General features: G+C 33.4%; 4 protein-coding genes across 7 annotated transcripts; all 4 read left to right on the forward strand.

Moving 5' to 3' along the window:
- The first annotated feature begins 2556 nt into the window (after nucleotides 1-2556).
- Nucleotides 2557-6017, forward strand: LOC141720405 (uncharacterized). 4 transcript variants are annotated; one of them, XM_074522797.1, is made up of 4 exons: nucleotides 2563-3490; nucleotides 3880-4010; nucleotides 4331-4397; nucleotides 4489-6015. In XM_074522797.1, exons 2-4 carry the CDS (start codon nucleotides 3981-3983, stop codon nucleotides 5796-5798), a joined length of 1407 nt encoding a protein of 468 aa, XP_074378898.1. In that variant the 5' UTR covers nucleotides 2563-3490; nucleotides 3880-3980; the 3' UTR covers nucleotides 5799-6015. The 4 variants fall into 4 exon arrangements, with proteins under 4 accessions (XP_074378895.1, XP_074378896.1, XP_074378897.1 ...); XM_074522795.1 differs by having other exon boundaries at nucleotides 2559-4010; nucleotides 4266-4397; nucleotides 4489-6016; XM_074522796.1 differs by having other exon boundaries at nucleotides 2560-4010; nucleotides 4296-4397; nucleotides 4489-6016.
- Nucleotides 6018-8436: 2419 nt separating this feature from the next.
- Nucleotides 8437-11886, forward strand: LOC141716941 (uncharacterized). The gene is made up of 5 exons (XM_074519092.1): nucleotides 8437-8804; nucleotides 9425-10126; nucleotides 10254-10310; nucleotides 11215-11306; nucleotides 11592-11886. The coding sequence occupies exons 1-5, from the start codon at nucleotides 8441-8443 to the stop codon at nucleotides 11607-11609; spliced, it is 1233 nt and encodes a 410-aa protein (XP_074375193.1). The 5' UTR covers nucleotides 8437-8440; the 3' UTR covers nucleotides 11610-11886.
- A 2123-nt stretch (nucleotides 11887-14009) lies between these two features.
- LOC141719114 (uncharacterized) lies at nucleotides 14010-15921 on the forward strand. Its single transcript, XM_074521497.1, has 5 exons — nucleotides 14010-14290; nucleotides 14477-14808; nucleotides 14921-15105; nucleotides 15202-15567; nucleotides 15646-15921. Exons 1-5 carry the CDS (start codon nucleotides 14010-14012, stop codon nucleotides 15919-15921), a joined length of 1440 nt encoding a protein of 479 aa, XP_074377598.1.
- A 4-nt stretch (nucleotides 15922-15925) lies between these two features.
- LOC141719115 (uncharacterized) lies at nucleotides 15926-16576 on the forward strand. Its single transcript, XM_074521498.1, has one exon. It carries the CDS (start codon nucleotides 15926-15928, stop codon nucleotides 16574-16576), a length of 651 nt encoding a protein of 216 aa, XP_074377599.1.
- Nucleotides 16577-18650: the final 2074 nt, after the last annotated feature.

Below are 18650 nucleotides of genomic sequence, written 5' to 3' on the forward strand. Positions count from 1 at the left end.
TGCAAAATTCTCTGTTTGCTTTACATGATGCAAGTAGTATTGCTAAATTAGACATGATTTCACATTTTAATATCCAGCAGGATGCTGGAACTGATTCTCTGCGAAAGTCTGGTGCACCGAAAGAAACTCGTAGGAGGCGATTGTTAGAAAATTATATGCAGCAGCAGCAACTGGATACGGCTGAGAGTAAAACTGATGTAGATAAATATTTAACTGAAGAACCTATCAATCCAATGACGTCCTCGTTTGATATATTACTTTGGTGGAAAGATAATGCGAACATGTATAAAATTTTATCTTTGATTGCTAGAGACGTCCTTGCTGTTCCGGTATCAACTGTGGCATCTGAATCTGCCTTTAGTACAAGTGGTCGAATATTGGACCCTTTTCGAAGTTCTTTGAGTCCAAAGATGTTGGATGTGCTAGTGTGCACGCAGAGTTGGTTGAAGGGGCGTCATGATGGGATAAAATGTAAAGATTTTTTAGATGATATTCATTCTTACGCGTTTATGGAAGAAGGTAAACACATTTAATAAATATGATTTAACATGATCTTTTTTCCTTTGCTTATGTATTTTATTTTTTCAATTTACAGGTAACATGGACAAGGAAAAAGACCCTGCTACATTAAATGACAAAATCAAGGCAACCATTAACATTATTGATGAATGAAACTATGTTATAATGTTGCTTAGAACTATGAAACTGTTGTTGCCTGTTAATGCTATTAGAAATCTGAACTAATTTTTGCTCTAAGAACTTATTGATGTAATATTCTGCCATGGCATGGAACATGGATGATGGATTTGTGGATTGACACTGTTTTATTTAATATTCTGTTGAACTTATGTTATATTGACTTGATAAGATTTATTGTACTTCTGTTTTGAATTTAAATTTTGACAGGATAATAAACCCAACCAACCCGACCCTACCTGACATATAAATAATAGGGTTGGGTTTGACAAATATTTTCGAGATAATAGGTTGATTTTTTTACAAACCGACTATATTGGGTTGAGTCATTTTTTTATCTAAAACCCGACCGACCCAACCCGTGTTCACCCCTAAGTGCAACAACACACACAATACTGAAAAATCAAAAATATTTTTCGCATCTAATGCTAGCTAATGTTAACACCATATCTGGTGCATCAGATCTTATTGAGGGTTCCGGAAGAGCTAACATAGTGTTACCTAATGGTACACAATTAACTATCGATGATGCAATATTTTCTTTCAGATCAAAAAGAAATCTTTTGAGTTTTAAAAATATACGTAAAAATGGTTATCATATTCAAATGAAAATGATGAAGAATTTTCGTATATTACATCAGTTGTTTCAAGGGTAAAGAAATTAATGGAAAAGTTTCTTTCACATAAATCTGAATTGTATTACACCTTTATAAATCCAGTTGAGTCATATATGGTGATAAACAAGAAATTATCGAACCATGCTAAATTCATTATATCGTTTGGGTCATCCGGGTTCAACAATGACGCGAAAGATTATAGAAAATTCATATGGACTTTCTTTACTGATCGATAGATCACATGCCTCTCGGATATGATGAACAAGAGATCGTAGCCATACACATTCTCGACTTACTTCATTAAGGGCCAATAACTCAGTATATTTTGAAGAAGTTGCAGTAAGTGACTGTTTGATGGACCGCCAAGATGATTTATCGATTGAAAATATAGTCAACAAACATAAAGTTAGAAATTTAAATTGCATATCTACAAAGTCACATATTGTATAGACAAGTTATGCAAATTACAAGACGATAACAAATAAGTGTGGAACGGACGGTCACGTCAGTATATGAGTTGGATCGAGTCACATTCTTGCATGTTCATATTTAACTTCGTTAAAAAATTTCCAAACTCAAATTTAAATTCAAACTTTTATGGAGTCAATTTTCTAATTTATATATTGCTTCATTAAGAAAAAACAATTTAAGAATACGTTCATGAATATCTCGCGAATTATGATTCACAAACAATGCACGAATATTTTACACAAACTTTCGACAACTCATTTTAAAGAAATCAAAATCAGTACGTGAGAGTTTGGGTATTAAACATTCTTGAGCGAGTTTTATAACTTATCGAATTCTTTTTTTAATATTCCCAAATTGTCTCAAATAATTAAAAGATTTAATTCAATTCAAGTAGTACTAACTCATAGGTAAGAAAAATCGTATTTTAGCATGTGACAAATTTTACGATGTGTAGCAGAAAATGAACTACCTAGCAAAAAGAAAAGATTGAAAAAGCTTATATTTTTTATTTACAAGTTTTATTTATAACTCAAAAGAAAGAATAATTTGTTTCTGATATCTACCTTAAAAGAAATAATAAATATAATTAAAAAGAAATCCCGAAATAGGATGTGTCTAAACTTCGAGGCCTGGCTAAATAGTAATCCGAAAGGGTAATTTAAGAAAATGAACTTAAAATTAGATTTGGTTCAGCTTAATTTAAGGAAAAGGTGTGCACTGTACAGCTACAGGGCTAGGGTTTTTATCTAACTCTTCATTTGCGCCTCCTCTCCCATCTCTCTCTCTCTCTCTCTCTCTCTCTCCACCACACAACTAAACCTCACCTCTCTTCTTTATCTCCGTCGACCAGAACTCAACTCTCTCTCTCTCTAAACCACTCAACCAAACATCTCTTCTCTCTCTCTCTCTCTCTCTCTCTCTCCCTTTCCCTCTCTCTCTCGTATCGATCTCTCTCCATATGAACCTTATAACAAATTCATGAACTCTTGAATCTCTTCAAACAGGACTCAAATCTCTGTATCTCTTCTGTTTAGTATCGATCTACCTCTGTATGAACCTCTCTAAGCAATTCATGGCCTCCTGTATCTTCTCTGATATGTATACAATTATTGATATATATATATATGTATACAATTAGCTTGGTGGTGTGTATATCCTTATTCGTATATCTTCCCTACTACTTCATGTATTCTTGTTGTCCTCTTTTTGTTGAAATCAAGAACACATGTAGTAGTCGGACAAGATTATATGTGCGATTCAACAAAAAAGCTCAGATCTTGATTATTGGTTTCATCTCTCTCCCTCTCTCCCTGTAGTTTACTTCCGTCCTTGTGTTTAATTATTGTTTGAGTTGCAGATCTATGAATTTGTGTTTTATTTTTATTAATCTCTCTCTCTCTCTCCATCTCTCTCTCTCTCCCCTCTCTCTCTGTAGCAATTGTTCTTGTACATGGATCAGATCTTGGTATTTTGTTGTTTCTGTCCCTCTTTTTTCTTAATTAATTTATGTTTTTTGTTTTATTAGTGTTTCAGTTAAATATCTGTATGAATTTTAACAAAAGTTCATATTTTTATTTTTATTTGATTTTGATTTTGATTTTTTATTTATTTCTCTATACTTTTGTTCTCCAATGGTGATTTCAAGCTGCTGTTATGTTACAACTTTTGAGATCTGAAGAGTCTTCTTTTTGGATCTGAGTGCACAGGTAAGCCCAAATATGCCTCTTTTTGGTTCGGATTAGTTTGGGCCCAAATAAGCCCACTACTTGTTTGGGCGTGTTTGTATCGGGCTTAATGATTTTCTGTTGTTATTTTGTTTCAGTAATTTTTTCTTTATCTTGCATTTCAACTCTACAGTTAATTGATTCTTTGTAATGTTTGATTACTCTTGTTTTACGAAAAAGCCCCGAAAACGGTTTGAAAGAAGTCCCAAAAAAAGCCCAATTCTTCTAGGTTTAAATTTTGCCTATAAATATGTGGTGCATTTCACTTTCATTTCTCTTGTAAAAACCTAGATCCAAGCAGCCATGAGGGGCATTATTTCAAAGCTGAAAATCTTCTCAAAACTACCTGATTTATTATCTCGTTTTGCCAGTGGAGGTCGTTACAACAAGAAAAAGAGGCAGCAGTTGCTACGAAAGCAGAGAGAAGCTAGAGAAGCTAGGGAAGCTAGGGAGAGAAGTGCTCAAGCTGGTGATGGGGCAGCACAGAAACAGAAACAGGAAGGTATATTTGAGCTTTATAATGTTAAAGTTGGTGCCAATGTTGATGTAGAGTCGCTTTCCGGTAATCTATATAAGGAGAAAATTGAAGAAATTACAATGTGTTTTGATATGGATGAAATAATTAGTTATTTGAGGAGAACTTGTTTTTCGAGTGGTAAGTTAAGTGATGAATTACTTTTTGTTAGATATTTCTGTGGAAAACAAGTAGTTTATCTCCTTATTGATAAAGTTGACATGTCAATGGTTGCTGTTAAAGTTGGAGTTTCTTTTATTGTCTTGGGGAAAGGGTCAAGGGTTGATGATGTGCTTGTTTACTTGAAGAGTGCTGGGTTGGATTTGAATAGCGTACTTTGGTATGATTATGCGGAGAAAAAACTGTTGGATTATGGTATGTTATGTTCTTTGATTTGTTTTTGGTTTTTTATTAGTGTTGTTGATTTTTTGTAGTTATTGATAGTTATGCTGATATTGTAATGTAGAGGCTGTTACATTTTCTTTGGAAGAGCTATGTTTAGATATTCAATATCTACATCTTATTACGAAGTCAAATATTAAAGATCATAGCCACGGCATATGCTTTCAGCGGGCATTTTGTTTCTTCATTATTCCTTGTGTTCTTTTGGATTGGAAAGAAGGAATTGCACTCTTGCTAAGTGAAGCTGATGAGGGAACTATATTGGATTCTTATGCTTTACCAGAAGATGTTAGTGCTCAGTGGTTGGAGTGGAAATCGACTGCGGAATTAGTTGCTGACGAAAGAGCCATTCAAATTATTCGCCGGAATTCACCGTACAATTATGTTCAGACTAGGAGCTATTCCTCATCTTATTCTAGTTGCGGACTTCGTTCTCTTTCTAATGGTCGATTTGCTTATTTTGGAGTGAATGCTTCTACTGATTATGGAGTGCGTTCTTCTAGTGGAACTATATTGGATTCTTATGCTTTACCAGAAGATGTTAGTGCTCAGTGGTTGGAGTGGAAATCGACTGCGGAATTAGTTGCTGACAAAAGAGCCATTCAAATTATTTGTCGGAATTCACCGTACAATTATGTTCAGACTAGGAGCTATTCCTCATCTTATTCTAGTTGTGGACTTCGTTCTCTTTCTAATGGTCGATTTGCTTATTTTGGAGTGAATGCTTCTACTGATTATGGAGTGCGTTCTTCTACTGGTTTTGATGTGCAGCTGCAGTATGATCAAACTGGGAGCAATTCCCCTGCTTATTCTGTTTGTGGACTTGGTTCTTTTTCGGGTTGTGGACTTGCTTATTCTGGAGTGAATGCTTTTACCGGTTATGGAGTGCGTTTTTCCTCCAGTTCTGCTGTGCGGCTGCAGTATGATCACATTGGAAGCAATTCCCTTGCTTATTCTGGTTGTGGACTTCGTGCCTTTTCCAGCTTTGGACTTGCTTCTGGAGTGAATGCTTCTACTGCTTATGGAGTGCGTTCTTCCAGTGGTTCTGCTGTGCAGCTGCAATATGATCAGATTGGGAGATATTCCTCTGCTTATGCCCGTTGTGGACTTGCTTATTCTGTTTATGGAGTGCGTTGTTCTTCCAGTGGTTCTGCTGTGCAGCTGCAATATGATCAGATTGGGAGATATTCCTCTGCCTATGCCCGTTGTGGACTTGCTTATTCTGGAGTGAATGCATCTAGTGGTTGTAGAGTGCGTTCTTGTACTTCTGCGGTTCTGCTTCGTTCTTCTGCTCTGCTGCGTTCTGCTGGGACTACTGCTGATGCAGCTATGTGCTTAAGCCTTGTGATTGGCATTATATCATGTTGCAAGTAGAATTATTCTTAATTAATTTCTAGCTTTACTTATGCTAATACTGTTGTGCTTAAGCCTTATGATTGGTGTTATGTCAGAGGTACCCTTTTGGATTCTTGGGCTTTTTGAAGTTTTAAAGTTGGTGAATTTGATCGACTGATGGTTTTTGAGGTTTTATGAGATTTTTGGTTTTGAAGTGGTTTTTAAATTTTTATTAAGTTGGGATGAATTTGAATGTTTTTTGAACTGTATGATTTCCTTGCTTGAATGTGTTAGATTACTTATTAGTATGTGTCTGATATGTCATTTTCATTGGTTAAAGTTTCTGAATTTGACTGTCTGAATAAATAACAGGAATATAGATTTTTGTGATTGGCGATAAATTTAGCAATTTGAATTATATTATGAATAAAATGCGACATAAGAAAGTTCCTTTTAGTAAGTACAAATCTTAAGATCCTTTTTTTGAAGTTGAAATTCAATAGGACAAAGCTAGTACTCCATTTAGGTTTTTCAGGCTTATCTTCTAGTTACTAGAATGATAATAAAATTAGACATTGTTTTAGATTTTCTTTTTTTATAATTTGTGATACAGAGCAGGTATATACTGTTAGTCTCAATCTGGAATTGCCTCTAAGTTAATGTGCTTTGTCAATGTCAATGTGAATGTCTATATCTTGAGTGGTGGTGAAAACATTACTGTCCTTACTGAGACTGCTGTGATGAATAATAATATGTAAATAAAAGGTAACTGCAAATTTCTGGGTAATTACTCACTCATTAACTATGGTGAAGGTGATCAGGATTTTAGATAGTGTAATTTGGCAAGACTGTTATTGGCCTAGGAAGAAGTTTTTTGAGGGGGTTTTTATGCAAAGAATGTTCTTGAAGCGGACTTGCCCCTTGCTCCCGAGTTTTAAAAAAGGAAGAAAAAAGTGTAAGGTAAATAAAGTACTTTCATTTTCTCTCGTAGTTGTGCTCCCGCATTTTTAAAAGAAACGAAAGCAAGTGGTAATGAATGGAAATTTGACATACTTACGTTCCAAAACTTTCACTCCAAATATGGGATGAAACTACTTTACCTCGTAATCACTTGCTTTCTTCCCTTATAAAAACTCGGGAGCAAGGCCTTGGGGAGCTCATGTCAAAGGTTAAATGGAGAGGCAAGGACAAAGGCATCTCATCAGAGGCAGCCTCAGTTGATTGAAGCGGCACAAGAAATGCAGAATGTCCAAGTGGCAGAGGTAGTGGATGAAGTTCAGGTAGTGTAAGAGTTTGTTTAGCTAGAGCCAGAGGAAAAGCTCATGGATGTTTGAAGAAGCTTATTCCATGTTTTATAGTGACCTCCTTTTTTCTCAGAAGATTACGAAATGAGATGTTATTCCTACAAAATCGCCATAGAAATACTTTGAGTTTATGAGCGACGTAGTCCTGAAAATAATATCTGGCCTTAACTTAAACACACGAGCCAGTACAATGGGGCATTAAAATTCATAATGGTTATTACTAAAAGGACACGAACCGAGCTGTTCGTTAAACTCGTCTGATTCGTTCAAATTCGAGTTCGATAAGCTCGTCTTATAAGCTTATGGAACTCGAGTTCGAACAATGTTTCTCGTCCGATATTTTTAATGAACCAAACCGAACTTTTAATGTGTTCGACTCGAGTTCGGTTCGTTCGTTAAGCTCGAGATCGGTTCGAAAAATATGGTATGTTTATAATATTATATGTATAAATAATATAAGTATTATTAATAACATATATGAATTATATTTTATAATTATTTCAAATAAATATTTTATTGGTGAAAAGATATTTAATTAATAGTTTGATATAATTTTAACTTAAAGTAATATTTATTTATTTTTTTTAAAAAATACATAAAATGTTCGTGTTCGGTTCAATTTGTTCGCGAACATTTTATGCTCGGTTCGAATATTACCGAACTTGATAAACAATAAATTATTATCTTAATATTTTTCCTATGTTACCTAAACTTCAAATAATAAAAGTTATAGATTTTAACTTGTAATTTATATAATAAATTATAATTGTATAAAAGTTAGATAGTAATTATAGAGGTTATGAAAATAAAACAAAACAATAATGAGATTCGATAGATTAAATTCTTAAATTATTTTTTTTAATATCTAAATTATATTTTATGATATTATAAATTCACATCAATTAATATTAGTATAATAAATAATATAAATTTATGATATGAGATTCTAATATATTTTTTTTTAAAAATATAGATCGCGGGTGAAACTATAAGGTGAGGAAAATGTAAGAGTATCTTCAATTAGTTATAATTGGTTGGCTAAATTAGAAAAATAAGATAATTTGTAAAATTTGTTGAACTTGTATGACATTTACTTCGATGGTGTTGACTATATTGGTTAGTTATATTTTAAAAATAGTATGTTATTAAAATTTATATTATTATAAATACAATATATTATTTCAATATGGTAATAAATAATTTTTTTTCTTTTATACAAATTTCTTAGGTTCAACAAAATTGACTATATTTATAAATAAGGGAAATGTATCGATAGAAATAATTTTTTTTAACATAATCTCTATTTATTCTATTAATGATATTTATGTAAGAGTTTTGTAGGGTTAGGTATCCTGTACCCTAATTCACTTATCGGACATGTCAAGGTTTATTGATTTGGTAGAAACATTTGATTTCACAACTTTATCATTCGATACTTACGGTGAAAAAATAGATCATTTGCTCAAGAGATTCCCAAAATTCGAGAAGAATGATAATTATCGAACAGTTTTACCTAGCAAGTTTTTAAAAACTGCCGATGATTATGTCTCCATCAAATTTTGTACTCTCGGGAGATATCCAATATATGGTATTTATAATAGCAGGGACTTGGATTTAGTTGGTGTTTGTGTGCATGGAGATGTCATGTATGCTCTTGATGATTTCGATTTGCATCCCTCTTTTGTTCCTGATCTTAAAGTTCACAAACTGTGTTTAGGGATTCAATACAGTCCTCTGGCAAGTAAGTATAGTAGCCGCTTAAGTTATTATGTTCGGTTTTTATAGTGGCGCACGTTAAGAATCCGTGTTTAATGAGTTGACGTCAAGATTAATCTGTGCTTGATGAACTGTCAAAATTTTATTGTTGAATATTTTTGTGCACGTAGGGGTTCATTATTATCAATAAGCTCTCCATCAATAAAATTTTGAAAACTCGTTTCTTAGCACACACTAAATTCATATTATGTTACCGAACTTAAATCACGCGTAGCATTTTTAGAGTAAATTACAGTTTTACTTAAAATCCCGTGTAGCATAGCAGCATTTAGGTGGCTGAAGTTTCAAATTTACAAGGTCTTTCCTTAGACACCTTTTCGAAAAATAAAAGTAATATCTGGATTAACATATTGTAAATTTTTAACTCCGGCCACCAAAATGCTAAAATGGATAAAGTTCAGCGATGTCTTTGCAATTTACATTTTTAATAACAACAATTCTGAATTTCAAAGCCCGCTTGTATTTACTATCACTATGCCATGAACGGCGTTATACAACATAATTATGCGATGTTGTCATAGATAATTATGTGATAGTATCATTTTACTATCACTAAAATGATTTTAATCTCCTTTGTCCTTGCAGCACGAGAAATTTTAAGCTACAGAAAGAATTGTATGTGTTCTGCTATTAGCACATTAAGCCTGGGGTTCACGCCACAAAAGAAGAATGAATGGTGTGAAGCTATTGTTCTACTTGCAGGATTTACAACTCAAGCTGTGAGGTTTAGTGTGATGAAATATCATGTTCAAAAAGGAATTGGAAATGGATTTCGATATTCCGGTAGATATTTACTCTCTGCTCGAGATAGAGCCATGCAGAATAGATGGAACAAACTTTCCAGGGCCATGAGGGAAGGGGAATACCCCTATGTGTTCAGCCACTATAGTGATCATGGGACATACACCGTCGGATGTGTGACCGGATTTGTTGCAAGACATAAAGTATCACTGATCAATGACAAAGACAAAACAAGAAGACTAAAATTCAGGAGAAGACTTGATAAATGGAATGGTCCCCTGGAGAATGGAACCAGGAAGCGCGAGGAAGAGATCAAGAGGCGGTTGATTTTGGAAAAAGAGGAACGTTTAGGAATTATGCATGGTTTTTGGTATGGATCAGCGGGTAATCTGAAATATGAAGTTGGTTCTGCAAAATGGTTACCAAGATCTCCAACACATCCTCTAGATCGTCTCAGGGTGGTGTTGCAAGTCCAGGCAAATCTTTCATCTACCCTTCTGGTGGTTGAAAACATTTGGAATGGTGGTCTCCTGGCATTTTTTCGAGGTAAGTAAGGATAACAGGGAACTTGTGGGACATTTGGCATTATCAGACTGGTGACTGAGTGAATATGACTGGTCTAAATATTCCCTGTTGTAAGTGTTTAAATTTAATCTTCTGGTTTATGTTGTAGGAACAAACATGATGGTGGACAACAGGCGCTTTTGGTTAAGGTCAAGTCCCAATCCATGTAAGTTTCTTTTAATTCGCAGTTTAAACATATTAGTTATACAGTTTGATATCTACATAAGCTTTTTATATCAGAATTATCACTTGTGTTGGAATTGATGTTTGACGAGGTACAGACTAAACACACCCAATGTATCCCTACTTGTCGACGTCCCCCCTAAGATATTGTAGTTTCTCCTTGATCTCAACTATTCAAAATCTTAGACCCATCCTCTACATCTATCTCTACTTAATCGATTAAAGACAGTAATTGTTGGCAAATATCTTCAACAACAAAGAAATGCTAAACATAAGTTATTATTCTCATGGCGTCTAATAGGTTCCTTTTCAATTTTTTCCCCACCCCATTGAACCAAGTCACTAACCATAGCCCTTAGGAAGTGTGCTCTAAAGTTTGTCGTTAATGCTAGAGCAGCGGTTATCATCAAGAACTTCTTCTATTTTGGCCATTGTTTTTTTGTGTGACCAGAGTCTTGATGAACATTGTGTACTAATGAATAATGACAATGAACAATAAATAGGATTTTCCGATAGAGAGGAATTTGTTTGTGGATCAAAATCCATTACAAGAAAGAGAAACAATGCTCAATCAAATATATCAATCAAGGTCTTATAATGATAAAAGATTACTTCTAAATAAATAGGAGAAATACCCTAAACCTTACCAACAAGTTAATTTATACTTCATTCTGCATCGTGATATAAATCAGTTTTATATCAGGAAGGCTGTGATCTTGTGGAACCCTATTTGAAGTGGCGTTCTGTGTCATTTTTGAAAAAGATTGAACAAGTGTGTTACTTTTGGAAATTGAACGCACAAATGTGCTAAAAAAGGGACAGAGCCGATATTCTGAATAGTTATCTTTCCTTTCACTTTTCGCTATATAAAGATATGTTCCTTGCAGCATTACGAGCATCTATGCAGAGGGCAGTTGTCGACTGCACAGGCCTTGTGTTTACTGCAGCAGCATCCAGTCTGTGTGCAAAGCGTCACAAGGTATATTGATTCACACTTCTTGACTGTAAACACATTTTATGCCAATTATGAGATTTTTCAAAGTATTGAAATGGACATTGTTGAGATATATATTGCATTACGAAATCATGTAAAACCTTGTTATCTTTGTTGTTTGTGCCCTAGATCGACTCATATAACTAAATTTTAGAAAATTAAATTACTGAGACACTTTCTGCAGAACCTAGACCATTTGTGCAATTGGATTAGGGAGGAATCTTGAAAATTTGCTGAAGTTTTGTAACCAATATTTGTTCGATTTTTCAGAGTGATTGCTCGGCATAGTAATGCAAACGCTGAACTCTGGATATCCTGGAATATTGAATTTTCTTAAGAGATCCTTCAACACAAGGATTTTAGAGGTGTCTGTAAAGGACTTTGGCCCGAGTTTACTCATCATAGTTCTATCGGCTAGTGCAGTCACAGTAAGGAAAATGGAGATCTTAGTGGCGGATCCGAAAACATTGTGTGAGATTGATGTTCATTTCCTTATAAGCAAGTCATATGAGATAAACATGTCGAGCTATACATAACTGAAATCTATTTCTAAGGTCTGCTTGTTTGAAAATATTTGCATATGTTTTCTTTTTGGATTTTTCTGGTGTCTGTTCACGTGCACATGCGCACGTGCTAAGAGTTAGTGTTTGATGAGCTGTCCACGAAATATAAATAAATTCATCATACTAAAAAGAGAAAATTGTCATTCAACTTGAATGACAGTAAGAAACATAACGCGGCAGAAAATAGAAAAATCAAATGTTTGCAACATAGTGCAGTAACATGAAGTCTACTATATAGCTCCATTTTAATTACCTGTCCTCTAAATTGTTTAATCATAGTTACTGGTTAAATTTTCTCCGGCGAGCCAATTAAGTTTTGTAACGGTATAAAGACAATGAAATTACTCCCTTGCCCTTGAACGAAAAAACGGATATATTATTTCTGATTATTTTGGACGGAAAAAGTGTCGGAATGTAACAGCCGTTACATACTTTAATGATTAAAAATACGTATTTTATTTTAAAGATTCATATATACATTTAATGGAACTTTAAGATTTAAAGTAAATTAAGGGTGTGTATGGTATGCTAACAGTAAGAGCAACTTTTCGCTGAGAATCAATTAAAAATTTTTGGTAAAATCCAAAAGCTATTTTTCGGAAAAAGTGTTTTTACCTAAAAACTGTTGTCAGAGAAAATAAATTCATCCATGCTTTTAGAAAAAACTATATTTCAGTTTTTGCGGTAAGCATATGCTGATTTCATAATTAAATCTTGCCAAAAACATTATTATTTTTATTTTTTTGCATCGAAATATTTACATGTCAAAAAAATTATGAAACAAATATATGTTATTTACGACAATACTTTTTCAGCTATATTTTTTGTAACGAGCAACTCCAAACCGAGCTTATAAAGTCACTTCAATTAATCTCCAATCTTTCCTTTAAAATGTGTAGTGTACAATTAAACCTCGATAAAATAATATTTGATAAAGTAATAATTTCGATAAAATAATATTTTTCTCTGGTCCAAATATAATAAGCACAGTATATTTATACTTTCGATAAAATAATAAACTCGTTAAAATAATATATTTTTTTAGTTTCGATCTTATTACTTTAAAAAGATTTAATTGTATGTTGTAGTGGACACTGGAAAATGACTGAGATGTAGACTGAGATTCCACGGGCTTGGGCTTTCTTGAACGTTTGCCGACTAACCCGGGTCCATTAACGAGTTAGATTCGGCCCGCAATAAAATGGCTAAAGAGGGAGTTATGTGGGCTAGGCTTAAAACATGCTTGGGCCTTGGTGATTTTGTTAGAAGCCCAAATGTATAAGTGGCGACCAGAGAAAAAACAACAGACCCTGAAGATCAGGCTACTAGTTTCGAGGGTTTTGTAGTAAACACGGTTTAAGAGTGAAAGCTCCATGCATATGAGTACGTCTCTATCTCACTTTATTTGTTTGCAGGTTTTCTTATCGAGGTTATGCTGGCACACGATGAGCGCGTAAAAATATAATTTTATGTCAATTTGATCGGTGAAGTGAATGCAGGAAATAAGGAATCATATAATTTTCATAGTGATGCATAGACCTAAAACAAACTGAGCAAATTTCAGAAGCGTGGATTGCCTCACGCTCATATATTAATTTGGCAGCACCCCGACGATAGACCTAAAACAACTGAGCAAATTGATAAAATGGTATCAGCTGAAATTCCCGATCCAGAAATTGATCCAGTTGGATATAATGTTGTGAGCAATTATATGATCCACGGATCATGTGGTCCTGATTATACTAAATCTCCATGCAGGGTCAAAGACAACTGTATAAAATATGTTTCTAAGCGGTATTTTCATTAAGATCATTAAATTATAAATACTTTACTTTGTTAATACCTCCAGTTTTATTACCAGATGTTTTACAATTTTAAATATGTTTTGTTACATGTATAATTCTCATACATTTTTTGATGAGTATGGATTCCCCATATATAAAAGAAGGAAGACTGGAATTACCATTAACAAAAGGGGGTCAATCTTGATAATCGATTTGTTGTCCCATTCAATCGCGATCTTTTGATGCATTTTCAATGTCACATGAATCTGGAGATTTGCAATAATTCAAGATCATTAAAGTACTTTTTCAAATACTGTCTAAAGGGTCATGACACGACAACAATGTGTTTGAGGAAAACACGTACAGGTACTTCTGCAACAATCCCAAAAAAAGCACCAAAAGGTCCGATTGATGAGGTAAAACATTATTTGGATGGGAGATATGTTTGCGCGTCAGAAGCATCTTGGAGGATATTTGCTTTTGACATTCATTCCAGTTGGCCATCGGTAGAGAGGTTACCGATACATTTACCAGGCGAGAAGCATGTTTCGTTTAAGGCTGGAGATGTCTTGGAGGATGTTTGCGACAAGGCAATATCAAAAAAAACCAAGTTAGAAGCATGGTTTGATGCAGATCAGACTTTCCCAAATGTGAGGAATTATAGTTATTCTGAATTTCCAAATAAATTTACTTGACATCCTCGACCTGGTATCTGGAAAGAAAGGAAAAGAGGAGATCTTATTGGGAGACTCTTTGAAGTGCATTCATCAAGTGGTGAACTATTATATCTCCGCATGTTGTTACTTAGGAAGAAAGGTTCCAGGTCTTTTGAAGATCTTAAAACTGTTAATGGACACATCCACGAAACATTCAAGGAAGCATGTGCGGCCCTTGGTCTTCTACAAAATGATAACCAATGGCATGAAGTAATTGTCAAGAACTCCCATACATCATTGCCTCCACAGTTACGTGCAATGTTTGTCAATATTTTGGCATATAGTCCTATTTCAGATCCACTTAGACTTTGGGAAGCTAATTGGCAATGTATGTCAGACGATATTCTCATCATCAGGCGACATATGCTTAATGATCCTCATCTATACCTATCAGACGAAGATTTGAAGAATTATGCACTTGCAGGTTTATATCTCATTATCATACTACCTGAATAATTAACATACTTCTGTTTTATATATTATATGTAGTATACTTTTAAATTAACATAACACTTCATATATATTTTTGCCCGCAGAAATTGAAAAATTGTTTAATAACATCGGGAAGAGTTTGAAGGACTACGCGACAATGCCATTTCCAAGTGAAGTTTTTAGCAATGCTGTTAACAGACTACTCCAAGAAGAAACTTCATATGATAAAGAAGAACTGAAAATTTTGCATGAAAAGAATCATGGAATGCTCAACCCTGAACAGAAGAACGTTTACGATACTATCATATAAAATGTTTATAATAAGGTAGGTGGTGTTTTCTTTGTATATGGAAGTGGAGGATGCAGAAAGACATTTTTGTGGTAGACATTATGTTGTCACCTTCGTTCAGAAGGAAAGATTGTGCTTCCTATTGCCTCATGTGGAATAGCAGCCGTATTGTTGCCTGGTGGTAGAACTACGCATTCAAGATTCCATATTCCTTTGAAACTTGATCATGACAGTACAACCGGAATCAGACATGGAACCGATATTGCAGAATTAATCCAACAAACTTATTTGATCATTTGGGATGAAGCGCCAATGCAACATCGTCTTCCCTATGAATCTGTTGACCGTTCTTTGAGGGATATAATGTCTGCTATTGGCAAAAGGAGGGCAAAGAAGCCATTTGGTGGTATCCCAGTAGTTTTTGGCGGAGATTATAGGCAGATTTTACCCGTGATCCCAAAGGTATCCAGAGCTGAAGTAGTATGTTCCACCCTCAATAAATCAAAGATTTGAGAATTTTGCCAAGTATTTTTACTTAAGCAAAATATGCGGCTTCATGCAGGAAATACAGAAATGGAGAATAAGGTTATAGCGGATTTCAGTAAATGGCAGCTTTTAGTTGGCGATGGTAAAGTTGAGAACTTTAGTCTTGATGCAGACACTGGTGACATGCTAATAAAGATTCCAGATCAATATGTTGTTCATACCACGCAAATTCCTATAGAAAGTATTTTCGAAATTACTTACCCGGATTTTCTAAAAAAATATGTCTTCACATTCTTATCTAAGATCAAGTGTTATCCTAACACCAACTAATGTTATGGTGGACGACATCAATAACAGCATTCTTGGGAAAATTCCTGGAACTCTACACACATATCTTAGTCAGGATTCAATTGACGATGCTGGTGATGAAGATAATGATTTCATATCAGCATTTCCAGTAGAGTACCTGAACTCATTAGATATGCCTTGCATTCCTAAGCACGAGTTAAACATCAAGGTTGGCGTCGTTGTCATGCTTATGAGAAATTTAAACCAAATTATGGGATTGTGTAACGACACGCGAATGATTGTGACATCCTGCAAGAAGAATAATATTGAGTGTGAAATATTATGTTGGTCCCATGTTGGGTCAAAACATTTGATCCTGAGGATAGAGATGATTCCAACAGATACGAGCTGGCCTTTTGAGTTTAAAAGAATTCAGTTCCCACTCCAGATTTGTTATGCAATGACAATTAATAAGAGCCAGGGCCAATCACTTGACACAGTTGGTCTATACCTTCCCAGAGCAGTGTTTTCTCATGACCATGTCTACGTTGCCATCTCAAGAGTTACAAGACTGGAAGGTCTCCACATTCTCATCGACCGTGATGATGGTACCACCACAAATATTACATCAAATATAGCCTATGAAGAAGTATTTTACAATCTACCGAGCATAAATGATGAGAATGTATCATATTAGTTATTTGTATGGCACATTTACAATCATGACTAAGTTACTCATCATTTTATTATAATTGGTAGTTTGAGAAATTATTTGTTATTAAATTAGAATTACATCAGGTCATATTGGTTATTGATGCTCATATGCGAAGTAAAAGGCAGATTCTCGAATAGTACTTTTTTATGCATATCAAATTCTCAATATAATTAGATGTGATATGTTTTATATTGATAAGGAGACATTATGATAATCAGAGAAGATTTTGGGATAACAACAATATTTATCAAATAATTAACTCATATTTAAATATTTGTTTAATATCACGTTTATGTTACTAATTGATCTTCTATTTTAACACAATCTTTTTTTCCATGCTAATATTAGTGTAAACTGTTAAGGATCACCATACAACTCTAATAGATATCTATTGATTGAGATTTTCATGGACTAATTAGTAGCCTATCACTTTAACTATAAAGATAGTGTATATCTTTATTAAAAATACAGTCGATTGTCTTAAACGCTCCACACATTCAGATTTTTTTTGCTATATATCCAACTCACAAACTAATCGATTCCTACCTCCATTGTAGAGAAAGAGTTTGATTCTACCGAGAGTGCTGTCTCCTTCGTGAAAAGAAGTTACTTTTTGCTTGAAGAAGTTGAGAATCCCAAATTCACGGTAGTTTTCTTATCTGGGCTTCTTTTAAGACATGACTTTGATTTTATGTGGGATTCTTTTAAGACAGGAGTTTAACATATCCCAAAGTCAACTTATTTCGGTTGTTTGGCTTTTATAATTCTTTTGATATTTTCTCCTTTTTTATAATTTTTCAAAAATAATTTTACAAAATAGTGTTATATATTACGTTTTAATATAAGTGAGTTTTTGTATTATTTTGATTTTAAAATAAAATATTGCAATAAATTGTATGTTATGTAATATTTACAAGATTTTTTTAAAAAATATTTAATCAAAAAAAATATTTACTCAGTTTTGTTGTACAAATTATTAAAATATTGACTACTAAAAACGTAAAAGAGAAATGTTAAAATATGAGTTAAAAGACTTTTAATTGGTTAAAATGTGAGAGAAACAAAACTAAAATAAAATACTGAGATTTAACGTTAAACTATAATATCAATTTTATATTTCAAAATAAACGGAACTTAAATAACTGTAATATATAAATTAAATAAATTTAGAAGATAACCGTTTATGTTATAAAAATTACAAATTTCGAGAAAAAAATTCAAAATTGAAAAAATTTGGAACACGCGTAGCACAGACAAAAAGTCCCTAGTATTTTTCAAGGTTCAGTTGTGGGCTAAACATTTTAGCCAAGAATTTTAGAGCCTTGGATATGCTCTCAATGAGGTGGATAAAGTCGACTTCCCTGTATGTTCATATTTAAACTCGTCAAAAAAATTTCAAACTCAAATTCAAGCTCAAGGAGCTAATTTTTTGGTAATATATCAATTTGTTAAGAAAAAATATTTTAAAATATATATTTATGAATAGGTCGCGAATTATAATTCATAACAATATATAATTATTATTCACGAACTTTTAAACAACTCATCTTTAAGATTGAACAAATATTTCATGAGTTTCACCTGCCGTAAAATAAATAAATAAAGTTGAAAGTTTAGAATATAAGAATTTTATTTGATTTTCCTATTAACAAAACAAAATAAAAAATTAAAATTAGAATTTATCTCGCATAGATTCCAACAATGTCGAATAATAACTGCACTCTCAACTTTTTAAACATCTTAAAACAAACACAATTTATAAATATGAATGTCCCTTGAGAAATTAGATCGAATTTATAAAAAATAATTAACTGAACTTTTAAGTCTCTCGATAGAGAAATGATGTCTGTAAAAAACATTTCAAATTATTTATTTTGGTGCATTGCACAATTTTTATCGAAATACTAGTAAATAAATGGCGGAGAGTTCCAATAAAAACTGAAAAAGCATATAGGGTAATTTTTTTACAAAATTTATTAATAATTCGAAATAAAAGAATAATTTGTTTTTGAAATTGACACTTTTAAGAAATACTATTCAAAAAAGAAATCCCGAA

This window comes from Apium graveolens, chromosome 4 (assembly GCF_009905375.1).
Source record: "Apium graveolens cultivar Ventura chromosome 4, ASM990537v1, whole genome shotgun sequence".
Lineage (NCBI taxonomy): Eukaryota > Viridiplantae > Streptophyta > Magnoliopsida > Apiales > Apiaceae > Apium > Apium graveolens.